The 14,004-nt window shown below is 54.9% G+C and overlaps 4 protein-coding genes across 4 annotated transcripts; 1 reads left to right on the forward strand and 3 right to left on the reverse strand.

Moving 5' to 3' along the window:
• Nucleotides 1-39: 39 nt before the first annotated feature.
• On the reverse strand, nucleotides 40-3,778 carry acr-2-4 (DNA-directed RNA polymerase I subunit RPA2; the record flags this gene model as incomplete). The annotated part of the gene is made up of 2 exons (XM_036632968.1): nucleotides 40-3,249; nucleotides 3,311-3,778. The coding sequence occupies 2 exons, from the start codon at nucleotides 3,776-3,778 to the stop codon at nucleotides 40-42; spliced, it is 3,678 nt and encodes a 1,225-aa protein (XP_036502915.1).
• Nucleotides 3,779-7,658: 3,880 nt separating this feature from the next.
• arl8a (ADP-ribosylation factor-like protein 8A) lies at nucleotides 7,659-8,552 on the forward strand (the record flags this gene model as incomplete). Its single annotated transcript, XM_036632969.1, has 4 exons — nucleotides 7,659-7,708; nucleotides 7,862-7,934; nucleotides 8,015-8,034; nucleotides 8,144-8,552. The coding sequence occupies 4 exons, from the start codon at nucleotides 7,659-7,661 to the stop codon at nucleotides 8,550-8,552; spliced, it is 552 nt and encodes a 183-aa protein (XP_036501982.1).
• Nucleotides 8,553-10,730: 2,178 nt separating this feature from the next.
• CGCS363_v001121 (uncharacterized protein) lies at nucleotides 10,731-11,870 on the reverse strand (the record flags this gene model as incomplete). Its single annotated transcript, XM_036632970.1, has 1 exon — nucleotides 10,731-11,870. One exon carries the CDS (start codon nucleotides 11,868-11,870, stop codon nucleotides 10,731-10,733), a length of 1,140 nt encoding a protein of 379 aa, XP_036501425.1.
• A 189-nt stretch (nucleotides 11,871-12,059) lies between these two features.
• Nucleotides 12,060-12,420, reverse strand: CGCS363_v001122 (uncharacterized protein; the record flags this gene model as incomplete). Its single annotated transcript, XM_036632971.1, has 2 exons — nucleotides 12,060-12,081; nucleotides 12,158-12,420. 2 exons carry the CDS (start codon nucleotides 12,418-12,420, stop codon nucleotides 12,060-12,062), a joined length of 285 nt encoding a protein of 94 aa, XP_036501981.1.
• Nucleotides 12,421-14,004: the final 1,584 nt, after the last annotated feature.

A 14,004-nucleotide genomic window follows, 5' to 3' on the forward strand; every position in this document is an offset into this window, starting at 1 on the left:
TACAGGGGTGACTGACTTCTTTTGTCCACCAAACGCCGTCTATGGTAATGATGACATGGGCTTCAATGGGCCCTTGCGGGGTGCGTCGCGGGAATCGACGCGGTACTTCAGCTTGACACCCATAGCTGCCAGCTCAACATCCAGGTACTTGAGCGCACCAGGAACGACAACCATCGTCGTGTTCTCTCCTCCAACCCACTGGTTGCCCTGTCCGTCCTCCCAGATCTCCCCCTCGACCTTGGCAGCACTGACAGCATCACCGGCGTCCAGCTGGGTTGCGCAGTTTCTGCATCGCACCGTCGTGACTTGCTTCTTCTTGCCCACGAACGGCGAGACCGTCGGTTGAACCGAGAGAAAAGAACCACAGCTCCGGCAGATCCACGTCTTTGTGTAGTCGGAACAGTTGAGCAGTCTGTCCTGCAGCAAAAAGGCGGTGCCGTGAGCGAGCAGAGCATCACGTTCCATCTCTCCCACACGAATACCACCACCGCGCTTCCTTCCCTTGATGGGCTGGCCCGTGGTTGGCACGACTGGTCCGGTCGTTCGGACCTGATACTTGTCGTTAACCATGTGACGGAGACGCTGGTAGTAGACAACTCCAACGTAAATGTCTGCCGCCAGTTCCTCTCCAGTGATGCCCGAGTACATGGGCTCGTTACCATGGTAGTTGTAGCCAGCCTTCATCAGTTGATGGCCAAAGTAGTCGGCCGCCGTGTTTTCCTCGTTGAACTTGAATGGCGTCGAATCTTGCGCCAGACCGTGAAGGGCTCCCGCCTTTCCGGCGAGGGACTCGACGAACATGCCGATTGTCATACGAGAAGGGAAAGCGTGGGGGTTGATAATAACATCCGGCTGCATACCAGATTCAGAGAAGGGCATGTCGATGGCTGGCCACTTTTGAGAGGCAACACCCTTCTGTCCGTGACGAGAGGAGAACTTGTCACCGATGACTGGAGATCGAGGAATTCGCAGCTTGATAGAAACAGTCTGAGCGGGCTCGTTGCCCGTCTCGCTTCCGATAACGCGGACTTCTTCGATGAAGGCTGTCTCAGATTCCTTGTACTTCTCATAGTGGGTTTGTCCGTCGAGGTTGATCAGCTTGCCGCTGTAGTCTGCTGACACCGTGTGCCACGCGCAGAGGACGTCTCCTTCTTGGACCATGCGGCCGACGAATGGCAACCCGTCCTCGTCAAGAGCGGCGCGGTAGTGCCCCTTGACGAAGCCACCGGGAGCGAAGCCAAAGAGCTTGGTGATGTTCTTCACAGACCTAGTTCTCGACTCGTCCTTGAGGCTGACCTTCTTCGTCTTATAGATGGTACCGTGTCCAAAGCCTCTTTCATGTGCTGATTTATTCAAGATCATAGCGTCGTCCATGTCGTAGCCAGTGTACGAGATGACCGCCACGACAGCGTTCGTGCCGTTGGGAAAGTTATCGAAACCGTAAGCGTTGTGCAGAGGCGATCGTACGACGGGAGTCTGGCCACTTTGCAACCGGTACATCTTGTTGTCGGTTCTGTGACGCAGAGCAGCTCCCGGTGTTCCCATGGTTTGCTTACCCATCTGACACTGGTACATGTTTCTGGGTGACTGGTTGAAATCTGAGAAAGGGGTCATGTTCGCCAGAATAGACAGCATATTCGTAGGACTGAACTCGACATGCGTTGTTTCTCCGGAAACAATCTCATTCTCGACAACGGCGATCGACATGTATGGCTGCTCGTGGGGCCCAACGAAATCTTCCTTGTCCAAAGGAAGATACTTGACGGGTCTGACCATACGTGCGGGCGCAGACGCCAAGTAGACTCCGGGGTAAGAGCCGCCGTGGGAGGGAGGGACGTATCCAATCTCGAGTTGCAGAGGCACGCCGTGGGTACCCTCGACCTTCCAGTGGCGCAGGGTATCTGCGATTCTCAGGGACTCGCGGGGAGTGCAGAAGCCGATGATCCTGCCGTCAAGCATAATGACAACGCTTTCGTCAGTCGCAGCGGAAGAGGTCTGCACGGCGCCCAGCTCCGTCACAAGGGCGGGAATCTTGGAAGCATCGACAGACTCGGTCATGATCTTACACTTGTGTGCCAGATGGTTCAGCAGGCCACAGGGAGCACCATCGGGAGTATGTACTGGACACATGAAACCCCAGGATTCGGGCAAAAGCTTTCGAACCGTTGTGGTCTTGAGCTCGGCGAAGAAAGCACCTCTGTGGATCATTCGGAAATGGCTGATGAAACGGAGGAAGTTGAGCTTTTCCGCGACGACTGTGAAACCGGCCGTTTGCTGCAAGTCAAGACCTGAAGGACTCGTCAAGTTGCCCGTGGACAGGAAGTACTCCAATCCGTTTCCGACGTTCTCGTTGGCGTGTCTGAAGATGTTTCCCGGGAATTCCTTGGCGAATTCTTGAGATGTAAATGGCGTGGCGGGGTGTTTTCTGCACCATTCTCTCAAAGACAGCCTGACAGCGGTAGTCAGGAATTCCTCGAGACGTTCCTTGATAATCATTCCGTAAAGGAAGCCTCCGAGAAGAACCTCCTGGTTCTGAAGGGCATCCGGGTTGTCGACGGCACAGTCCCCAGCAACAAGCGCGTAGAGCTTCCGGATCATGAACAGCAAAGTCCTGAACTTGTCGTTGTCTTCCTTCTCAGTGACGTTTACGTTGCCCAGGTGGACAAGCACGATCTTGCGCAAGAACTCAGTACCAACATCATAGTTGGACATGGTATCCGGAACGCCCATCACTACGCGGAACTTCTCGCCCAAGTAGGCTCTCGTCTCGGTCTTGCTGTATAGGCCATACGACTTGTAGGTGCGGAGGAGTAGCTCAACGCGGTCCGTCAGGAAGGTGTTCTTGGCTGACTTGGAGTGCGACAGGCCAATCAGCCCTTCAAAGATCTCGCGGTCGTTGGTCTCTACCAGCGCCTTGAGGATCATCATGACCGGGATGAGGTACTCATTCTTTTTCCAAGAGAACCGGAAGGTCATGTTTCCGTCACTCAAATAGTGCAAGACATTGGTTTGCGATGTTTCGTCGGGCCTGACGGAGCGGAGGATGATACCGTACGGGGTGTAGCCTTGGCCACGGTTCTGGAAGCTGGGGCGGTTGATGGCCATGGGGAAATTTCGTCGGTTGACCTGTAGCATTCGGATGATTTTTTCGTTGCCGTTCACGATGAAATATCCGCCCAACTCCTCCGACTCCTCCTTCTTTTGCACCAGCTGTGCGGGCGAGTTTCCTTCCAAGTGGCACCTGTTGGACTAAGGGAATGCTATCAGCTGGGCACTTCCAAGGACGACCTGGGCGACGAAATGCGCTTACCTTGACCATAATAGGGACCTGGCCGAGCTCGCGAACGAACTCCTTGGGATCACCATCGTTGATCCTGTACTCGAATGTCGCGGAAAGTCTGCCTCGGTAGGTGCAATGTCGTTCTCTGCACTCGGACGGGAGAATCTCGCGATTGCGGGCGAACTTGTTGGAGGGGGGCAGCTGAGACTTCTGGAGTGACACGCCCTTGTATTTGATGGTCAAGCGATTCTTGCCCTCGGGTCCGGTTCTGTCGTCGCCGTCGAGGTAGGATTTGACGCCGATGTCCTCCAAGCCTCGGGCGAGGAGGCCCTTGCCGTCGGCTCTGAACAAAGCATTGAAGGAGTCGATGTGCGGGCTGACAGCTTCTTGCAGAGCCGGATAGGCCGTGTGGTCTTTGGGGGGGTTCCTGAAGAGATTCTCGCGGCGGAGGGTGTTGTATTGGTGATCCCACTCGGTGCTGGTCGCCGAAGGAGCCATGTTCGCTCACTCGCTTGTTCGCCTGCTACACAGCAGTTAGGTGGTGTCGAGGCGCCGTGGAGTATGGAGGGAGCAGCGACCAAGGCTTGGGTCATGCGACTTTGACGGCACAGGTACGAGTTGGCTCTCTGCGCAAGACGGCGGCAACAGGGAGGAGGTGAACATGAACTTCTCTCGGAGCCCCGAATCGAATTGCTGGGCCAGAGAAGAGGCTTTGCGACGATCGGGCCCCGGTGAAAACAAAAAAATTATTATGGAGACATGGAGCGGAAAAAAATTGAAATAACCAATGAGATGGTGCCAATCAGAGATAGTGGGGGTTTCTTTATCTTATCGCTTACAGGGGGGCACTTTCGTGGTGCAGGCACTGAACTGCGACCCGGGCGGGAATGAAGGGGGTCTCGGCATCGGGACCTACCCAAGTGACACTCGACACCTCCGTCCCTGAGGTGGAAGCCGGCCAACGAGTACATCACCTCATCCGTATCACCTTCCCGCGGGCAGGCTACTCTTGCAAGTCTGCAGTGGCTTCATGTCTGTGTCACGTATGGTTCATTACCCCAAAACTGTCACAAGGCTTTTGCCGTCAGTGACTGGCCGAGCTGGTTACTCGGTGTGACATGGCCCCGAATGGTGGGACTGAGGAGCGGCAGCTTGGGCTGTCGACCGACAGCTTCGGCTACTGATCATCAGCAGGATGGAACTCTACGTTTCGTCCGATGATTCCAGAAATTGGACGGCAGCTATTGGGTCGACATGGAATACCTAGGTAAGGCATGCGAAGCAGAGCGCTCGATAGACTCGGCCAGACGGACCGCATCCAAGATCCCGCGGGGAGATATGACGAAGCACGTCAGCAACTGGTGTCAGCAACCACTACGGACAAGAACTCAAGCATTCTTTCCAGAGACAGACTTTTCATCGTCATAGGACCCGGTCATGAATTCACCGCCATCGGCCATAACTCAGAAGCGTAATCCTCAGAGGTCTTGAAGACGAGGAAGGACGAGAAAACATGTTGCCTCGCTGTGCGTGCATGGTATCCGCAGCTGGGAGAGTGCGAGGCATGTGCAGTGATGGAAGTGAGGTGCATAAGGTCGTAAGGCAAGGTAAGGTATTCGTGCATAAGGTGGTCATGCTGCCTTAGTGGCCATCGTTTCCCCTCCCCTGCGCCGTCACTCCTGCCAATGTGCTTGTCGATTGGGCCTTGGGGATGTCTCCCGAAGATGCGCCTAGCACACACAGAACACAGAGCTAGCTCGCATCTCGAACCAACCATGATTGATGGTGAGCACGGGGGCATGGCGTACCACTGGAAACTTGCAGCCCAACGCAGCCTACCCGGGCCCAAAGATATAGGCCTGGCTGCGTAGATGTGCCGTGATGCTGCGATTTCTCGCGACGGTGCTTGAGCGGGCATCTACCTATCATACCCACCAGAGGGCAGGTAGGAAAGGTACAGTACTTTGGGGTCGACAACGTTAAGGTAAGGTAGGGTACTTTACCGTTAGTACCTTACCTAAGGGTACCGTAGGGAAGATGGTTTGGGTGAGGTGGGTTGGTGTGTGTAAGTGAAGCAGGCAGGGCAGGCCGGCGTAAGTATTGCACAGCGCGCAGCTCGCAGCGACGGGGTGCATGTTGTCGCGGGGATAGGTAGTGCCGCGCAGAGGATGCCTGCCTGTGTACCTTGCTTGGGCCAAGTACATGCCTTACCACCGCCTGGATCTGTAATTATTGGATCAATTACCTCGTCGCTGCCTTTACCTATCTGTGCCTGCCTGGGCCTACCACTCTGCTGGCCCAAATCATCTTTCTTTGCCTTGCCTGACCGTCTCTTCCCTTCCCGGCATTGATGCTAAATACCTCGATCTCTGCACTCCTTTCCCTCTCACTCGACCCGTCTGCAGTTTGTTTCGACGTTGCTTCTCCCGGCCGCATCAGTCCCAGTCTGAGCAGCCAGCAGCCGCGAATACCAACAGCTGGAGATACAGTGACAGTGACAGCGACATCTTCAGCTTCACATTGCCTTTCGCGGCGCCGGACCCGCATTGCTTCAGTCCATGATCGCTCCAACGTTTGCCGCTTAGGACCCCCGTCGCCGGCGAGCCGCCCACTACGACAGATCTCCCATCACAATCACAAACGTCATTAGACGCCGAACGCCGTCCTCCATTCTTCCATCCCACAGTCCCGTCCAGCTCCGCGCTTCGGTCCGCCATCAGGCTTTGTTGGGGCGTCGATCTGGGATACCTGCCGCCTGCTACGGTCTTTGCCATTCTTCCCGTCTTGCATCTGCTGCCGCACCAGACAGCCCTGGTCTCGCCTTGCATCTTGCCGTTCTCGACCTCTTCTCAACTTAAGGTAGCTTCGGATAAACAGGCGAGGAAAACATCGTCTCACCACCCTTCCAGCACCCACGTCTTGCTTTGCGCCAGGTGCAGCCCAGAAGAGCAGACGGCGGGCCGAGACATTGTGGGCCGCCCGTGACCGTCGGCTGGAGTCTACTCATGCTTGGGGAGTCCGTACATCATCTCGCAAGCCTCCGTCAGGATCACAGACACTATATCGAAACGGACGTCAGCCACATTCCGCTTACCTTGCTCGGATTACGATATTCTAGGTTCTACGCGACAGCTCGGCTGGTGCTCCTATCAGCATTTTGCCAGAGAAAGAAAGCATCGACGTCGCGAAGCCAGTCCATCCATCACAAGCCAAAGGCAGACGAAAGCCGTGGTGGAAAATCCCTGTCTCTGCATCTGAGCCTTGCCGTCTGTTTTCTATTCTAGTCTCGCCGCGCTCGCCATCCCTGTTGCTCTTGTTGCGGCTATCGCCGCCGCCGCTGTCCGTGTGGTCTGCATACGGAACTCACAACATCACAGAGGTATGCCTGCTGTTACTACATACACCAATCCCTCACCCGTGCATCACCAGCTCCTCTCTCGCGTCTATTGCGCACCCGTTGCAGAAGCTCCACCGGCATCCGGCAGAAATAAACGAATGAAACCCTAGTCCTAACCGCTGCAGGCCCTGTCGTCGCGGTTGTTCTCAAATCGCTTCCCATCCGCCCTTGCACACGAAAAGCTCGGCACGGTTCATTCTACAGCTTGTGCCTCAAGCGGTGCGGTTCAGGATCGAGGTACCTTGAACTCGACGGCAGTAAGGATACTCTGCTCTGCTCTTCTCGTCCCCCATTAGCTAGGGCAGGCAGTCCACATTGGATCCCCCTCCATCCCGTCTTCCGGTGGAGACCTCTCTTCTCTTTCTGTACACCTACCGTGCCTAGGTATCCACGACTAGTGTACTTTTGCCCACCCGGGACAGGCCAGGCCAGGCCAAGCGTCACCTGGCTCAACTGGTTCCCGCCCGCTGCACCGCTGCGCTGCGCTGCTGCTCCTTGCACATACCTACCTACCTTGCTCGTCATCACCCGCCAACGAGAACGAGCGAACCTTCGAGCCTCCACGTCCCTACCTACCCTTCCGCCCCCATCATCGCACAAACCGAACGGTCTGCGCATTTCCTCGTCGATGCTCGCGAGACTTGACTTGCGACATTTGAACGGCTACCACGGGTCATACGAGACATTTTTTTTATTCCTAATTTCGACAGGCGTCTGAGCGCATCGAATACTTAAGCATCAAAACCACAACCCCACCCGGTCGTCTTCCTGCTCACCGTCTCGCCGTTCTGTCCTTCTTCAAACGAGACATCTTGCGCGCCGCAACCTACCATCAGCCTTGCGCGGCATCGACTACTCGTCCGTCGTCGTCGTCGTCGGACTGCTTTTGACACCGGACATCTACAGCGACTGCCGCCATACACATTCATCAAACTCTACGTCCCTATCCGTGCCAGCGCATCGCGCCCACCAGCCGCAATCATGGCGGGGCTATTTCGAAAGGTGTACGACTGGTTGTTGAGGACATTTTGGTGAGTTGCCGTGTTGTGGTCTACTTACGGCAGCGGGGTGATTCCCAGCGACGGCGGCCCGCGCGCTCTGACCCTACCCCGCTGTCGTTGCGCCCACTCTGCCCCTCAGACATGGTGATGGTTGTTAAGCTGTTTACTGATTTGCGACGGCAGGGCGACTGAGATGGACGTGACCATGATTGGTCTGCAAAACGCGGGCAAGACTTCCCTTCTCCGCGTGCTCGCGGTAAGTCGAACCGAGCTATGCAAGCCCCCGTCGTGCCGGCCGATTCTGCTCCCTTCGCATGCTAATGGTCGCAATCGTAGGGCGGCGAGTTCACGATCGAGTAAGCGACCTTTTCTCCGTCTGTCGATGCTTCAAAAGTGGCCTGCGTGTGGTCTCCGGTTTGGCAGCATCGGCTAGCGGCATCCTCGGCTAACTGAGATCTCGTGTAGCTCGATCCCGACAGTCGGATTCAATATGAAGCGGGTGCAACGAGGGCACGTTACACTGAAGTGTTGGGATATTGGCGGCCAGCCCCGTTTCCGGACGATGTGGGAAAGATACTGCCGCGGCGTCAACGCCATCGTTTTCATTGTCGATATCGCCGACATGGATGTGTTGCAGCAAGCCCGTGAGGAGCTTCATGCTCTCATGGGACAGGCGTCTTTGCGAGAAATACCGCTTCTAGTCTTGGGGAACAAGTCGGACCTCCCACAGAAGTTGTCGGTTGATGAGCTGATCGATGCTTTGGATCTCAAGTCGATAGGCCATCGCGAAGTCTGCTGCTACGGGATCAGCGCCAAGGAGGAGACCAACTTGGATGCCGTGATCCAGTGGCTCATGAAGTGGGCGAACAGATGAGCTGTCGTACTCTCGTTTGTCGGTCGCCCTGTGGGCTGTGCCTTGAACTGCTCCTTTCCCCTCATATCTCTTCGGCTTCGAGCGAAACGGCTCGTATGCCACAAGTCCAACCGTGGTTCCAGACGTGGCTGTGAGAACTCAAACGATACATGCTCGCAGGCAGCGTGGAGTGGTGTCTTGAAAGCTTGACTCAGTTTGCGGAATATTCGGCGTTGGTCGGTCGGTCTGCGCCAGCATCAGTAGAGCGACTTGCGCCTGCTCAGTCCCATTATATCTCATTGTATTGCACACATGGAGGGGGCGCCTTTTATTTTCCCCCAAACGGTATGCTTGGGGGCGGAGCGTGGTTTTATGTTGGTGAAGAACGGTAGCCGCAACATGGCAGAGTTTTTTTTGGCCGGACGGTTTGATTTGAGAGGCTCGAGAGCGCACCGACTGTACCTGGCGCTGTTTGTGGTATGGGTAGAGGGGATGAGCGACGGCGAAGGTGACGATGACGATGCTACGAAAGTAGATCAATGACTATCATGACTGATGCGCGATCGCTTGATCACTTGTAGTGGGGCTCTTTGGATCATATTGTAACGAAGACGACCGGATCTGCTCGGTATAACGAAACTAATCGATCCAAAGTGACGGTGTGAAAGCCGAATATCGACATGGTACAATGCGCCGAAGTCGACGGCAGGTTCATTTGGGAGCCGAGTCTGCGACTGAAAGATGATGCTTGGTGACTTGTGGGTGTGCAGGCCGATTCGCGCACGGGGGAGAGTGTGCGTATGTGGGTTTTGTGTCTAGGAATGGAGGGGTAAGTAGACGAGCAGTCCCAAGACGCGCCGCGCAGGTAGGAAGAAACGGGTGGGGTTTGCAGCTTGCAAGCAGAGGATAAGAAGGAAGCAAAAAACGCAGAGGAACATCGAAGGGGGGAGACGAGGATTTTGCTTCCCTCATCTTTCCCTTTCCCCTCGTCTCTTCAGCCCTTCTCTTCCCGTCCCTTTATTTTCTCTGCCATTCCTTTCTGGAGCTACGCTGCGCGGACGGAGACACACAGACCAGAAAGTGCCAGCGCATCGCGCATCAATGCATCTGTTTCTGAAGCTTTGTGGCGCACTGATTGGTCGCCGAACCGACTCTTCCGCATCGTTGCGGGCATGGATGCTATGCCGGCGTGCGTTGTCTGTTTCTTGGGGTCTCGTCACGCTGTAAGGTTGTTTCTCGGGCTGGGCGGGTTGTCGTTGTATGCGACCTATCGAGGAAGAGAACGCAACGCAGAAGCTATGTTGTGCGCGAGTGGTCTTCATCGTTGTTCCTCGTCCTTCTCGGGGTTTTCAGAAACGAAATGATCCAAAGCCCTCGAAGAGCCACCACGTCCATGCTTTGGCCAGTGACGGGAGGGAACAGCAGTGAATGCAACCATGCCACAGCTGCAGCTGCCAGGTATTTCCCTGATGATCGTTGACGCGCTACAGTGGACAGCTCCCACTTAGCCCCCCCCCCCCCCCCCCCCCCCCCACCCAACACATTGACCGAGCGGTCGGAGGGGACGCATTACCAAAAACAGAAGAACAGGAGGGAATGTGGAACTAGTCAGCAGTCCACAGATCTTTGCGCATACATCTTCTGACATATCACTGCTTTCTTTGCCCACTCCCCTCTTCACCTCCATCATAGTGAAGACGTTGCTTAAACGCCCTGCTGCTGTCTCTACTGCTGCTACTCGGTCTCTTCAGTCTTTACCTCCCTTCTCGGAGCTATTCCCTTCTTTGTCTCTGCTCTTCTCCCTTGCAGGATTCGATGTGCGTATTCAACTTGAATAGATGTAGTCATCGCAAGCGGGAGGCCAGAGACGAATGGGACGGGCAAAGTTTGGATTTGTCCGATGCCTAGACTAGCTACCATGAAAGTTCATATTGAGTTCAAACAAGGTCTCGTTGCGCGTAGAAATTTGCTATTTTCACTTGAGCCAGGCGTAGCACCAACGGCCCGACCAACACCCGTACTGTATATCATCGTCTATGCCAGACTCCTTGCTGATAATCGGATCAATATGCGTGCCTCAACGATGATCAAAAAGGGAAAAAAGCCTCCTCCGACTTGGAGAAACGTTCAGCTCGTCTGACGGAGTACTGTCAGTCGAAGCCGGAAGTTGAAAAGCGTACAGCATAGAGCGCCGAAAGCTCATGGATAGTCGACAAACCCGGCGGATGGACCGTCCCGGTTCAGCATGTACCCAAATCTGCTAGGCTCGTCCAGCAACATGCTCGGCACATCCGTGTTGTTCTCGAGACGCTCAAACTGGTCGACAGCTCGCCCCCATAGGTCCTTCCCATTTCTGATAGCGTCTGCGATGCGATCCTTGTCTCGGAACCGCTCCCCGTTCATCCACTCGTGTGAGAAGGAGGCCATCTTCGTGAGAAACTCGTCAATCGTCGCGAAGCAGCTGGAACAGTGCCAACAGGCATTGCCGAGGTCTGCCTTCTCCAGGTCGTATAGCGGCTTGAAGCCCCCGTCGCCCATGCGAAGATTTGCTGGAAGAAGTGTCCGCGGGCCTTGAAAGTAAGTCGCCTGAGGATGTTCCCACTCGGGGCCTTTGTGGAGGAACTGGAAGCTGTAGTAGTAGAAGCGACTCCGCAGCGTGAGCCTGCGGGGGAACTGGCATGTTCTAAGGACTAACAGCGTCTCAGGGCGAGCGATTTCGTCGACATCAGCTACGAGAATCACGTCTCCATACACAGGCGCCTGCCTGCCGACAAGCTTGGGAAACACTTGATCGTACATGGCGTTGCGTTGCAAATCTTCGTAGTCCCATGATCGAGTCGGGTTGAATGTCGACGGGAATTCCAACTCGTGATAGATAAGTTTGTCATGATAAGGTTTGAAACGATCCCAGTCCTCCTTGATCGTGAGACGCTTCGGCTTGCCTGTGAACGTCTTGGGAGATTCGACAATGATGAAGTAGTCCACATGGTGGTAGGTTGTGTTCAGGCGAATCTCCATCCAGTCAAGCTCTGTATTCACCATGAATAAATCATAGACTTTCCGTGGCCTGTCGTCTGACGATGGTGTAAAGACCGAATAGCCGTGGTGCTTGCAGAATTTCCGAGCAGCGTCCGATTTGTAGAAAGACTGCTGGTCGCTCGCGTTTCCGCCAAAGTCGAGTCCATTCTTGGGAAGATTTAGGGATAGATCAGTTCCCGTTATTCGGTGGTCGAAACGGTCGAGAGCTGGGTGTTGGCTGGCGTACAGCAGAAGGCAGACGATCAAGAAGATGATGGTCTTCAGAGGGACGGAGGAACCGATCCTCCATTGCAGCACCATAGCTTCGATCTTGTTGAAGGAAGGTAAAGACGTCCGCGGGAAGTGTTGCTGGGAGATGACGCCGAAGGAGGGCACAAAAAAAAAAAAAAAAAAAAAAAAAAAAAAAAGTAGAGGAATGTCGGGCGTTCAAGCTGCCATTATGGGTTGGCTCAGGTAGAGAGACTCGAGCGAGAGGTGCCTGTGCAACGCTCATTCCAGAAAGAAGGGGTGGCTAGGGGACGTTCCTTTGTTAACAGAAAGGCAGTCACGGGAGAAGAATGGAAGCTGTGGGAGCTTGGTGTACTTACCTATGAGGCAAGCAAGACAGTGCAATCCATGTGTGACACTTGACGGGCAAGGCAGGCTCGGACAGGCTGGACAGGCTGGACAGGCCCGAGCACCAACGTTGCACGTAACTCTGAATGGTAAGGAGCGCTTCATACAACATTGGCCGGTGGCAGCAGCATGAGCAGGCGCGGCAGGCGACTGTGGCACTTTGGCCGGATTCCTCCTTCGCAGCTTTAAGCGTCAGCCCGCTTGCGTAGAACCTTACAATCTGGCCGTTCGCCATGATGAACAGCACTAAAAGAGGGTGTGACGGCGCCTCAAAGATACCAAGGGAGCCCCTGGATTAAGCCAGATCGGCCCAAACTCACCTCACCTGTTTGGGCTGGGCAGAGTGTGGCGGGCCAGAAGGTGTTGCAAGTCCGCATGCGCGATACCTAGACACGAGGGTCCACGGACTGTCTTGCGTCTTGCGCCTTGCGGCAGGGCATACTGTTATCCATTGGGTGTTTCGGGGGAAGGCGGCATGCTCATCGACTGGTATGCCGTTTGCATGTCGGAGTTCCAAAGGGTGGAGAGCTGAGCATGTGTGATGACACTGGATGCAGAGCGTTTTGGGACGGGAGGGACACCGGCTGCTCGCACCATCAACTGGAGCAAATTGGAGGCTTTTCTGCAGATTAAAGAGTGGCATCCCATCATCAGAACACATGGGGACATGCTGTTGTAGCAGCTCAACTCAAATGGGAGCTGCAGCAACAAAAAGAGCCTCTCGCCCCTTGCGGTTGGTTTGCTTGCTAATTCGGTGCCGCCAAGCCGATTGGAACGCGACCACTGCAGGGTCTTAAGACGAAGAAGCTTTTCCCAGGCTGTTTGAAAGTGGGGCTCTGCTCATTTCATGTTGATGATTAGGTAGGTACCTTACCTAGTGTACCTTAGGTAAGGCAGCCGTAACCATAAGCGCCTCTTAATGACTGTGCATCTATTTCGTTTGCCCCCCGGCTGTTGGGTGAGAAAGAACGGCGGAATTCCACGAAATGACTGGATCCAGTAGTGACATTTTACGGTGCAAATTCCGAAAGACACGAGGAAGCTAAACACTACCCAGGGTGCAAGCACTGCTTGTCACTTACCTAGGTAACTGACGCAATCCATCCAGCCCATGCTGACAAAGGCCGCTGCCCCTAGGTAGGTGTTTTCTCTCAGAGGCCGCTGGTGTTGCCGCTGTCGAGTTTCGCAACATGCTCTGCCAAGCAAGTTAATTAAGGCCAAGGCCGGTGTCTGCCTCAGCCCGCAGTGGACAGAGCTTGTTCTCGATCATTCAAGCATTGACTGGAACGTCTTCATTCCAGACCACGCCCCGTGTGTTTCTTCCGCTGCCCGCCAAACAACAAAGCTCCCCAGGAGTGCATCCTTGGTGTTTCCCCAAGTATCCACCACGAAACTCATGCGGCCAATCATGTACCTGACCCTGCGATGGCGCTTCTTCTCTTGATAAGATAAGGCAGGCGAGCTTCGTGGTCGTCGGAAAGCCCCCGCCGGCCTTAATTGTCAAGTCTTCAGTCAGTACCTTGGTAGAAGGCTTCAGCACATTGACCAGTGAAAACAACCGGATGCTGGTCCATACGACCTGAGGGATCTCGGTACAGCACGTGTACACTTGAGAACATTCCATTCAGGCGTCTTCAGTACCCAACTTTCGCAGACAACTGCGGAGCTGCTTGACCCGAAAGCGAGCCTCCTTATCTTCCCCGCCCATCATTGGACACGATATCCGCAATACTGGACGCCGACGCCGGAGGGAACAAACTTGCCATTCCTTGTCGTTGAAACATTCATCATCTCTCATCAACGGGCAATGTCCCGCGTA

Source organism: Colletotrichum siamense (genome assembly GCF_013390195.1).
Source record: "Colletotrichum siamense strain Cg363 chromosome Unknown KSG_Cg363_contig01, whole genome shotgun sequence".
Taxonomy (NCBI): Eukaryota; Fungi; Ascomycota; class Sordariomycetes; order Glomerellales; family Glomerellaceae; genus Colletotrichum; species Colletotrichum siamense.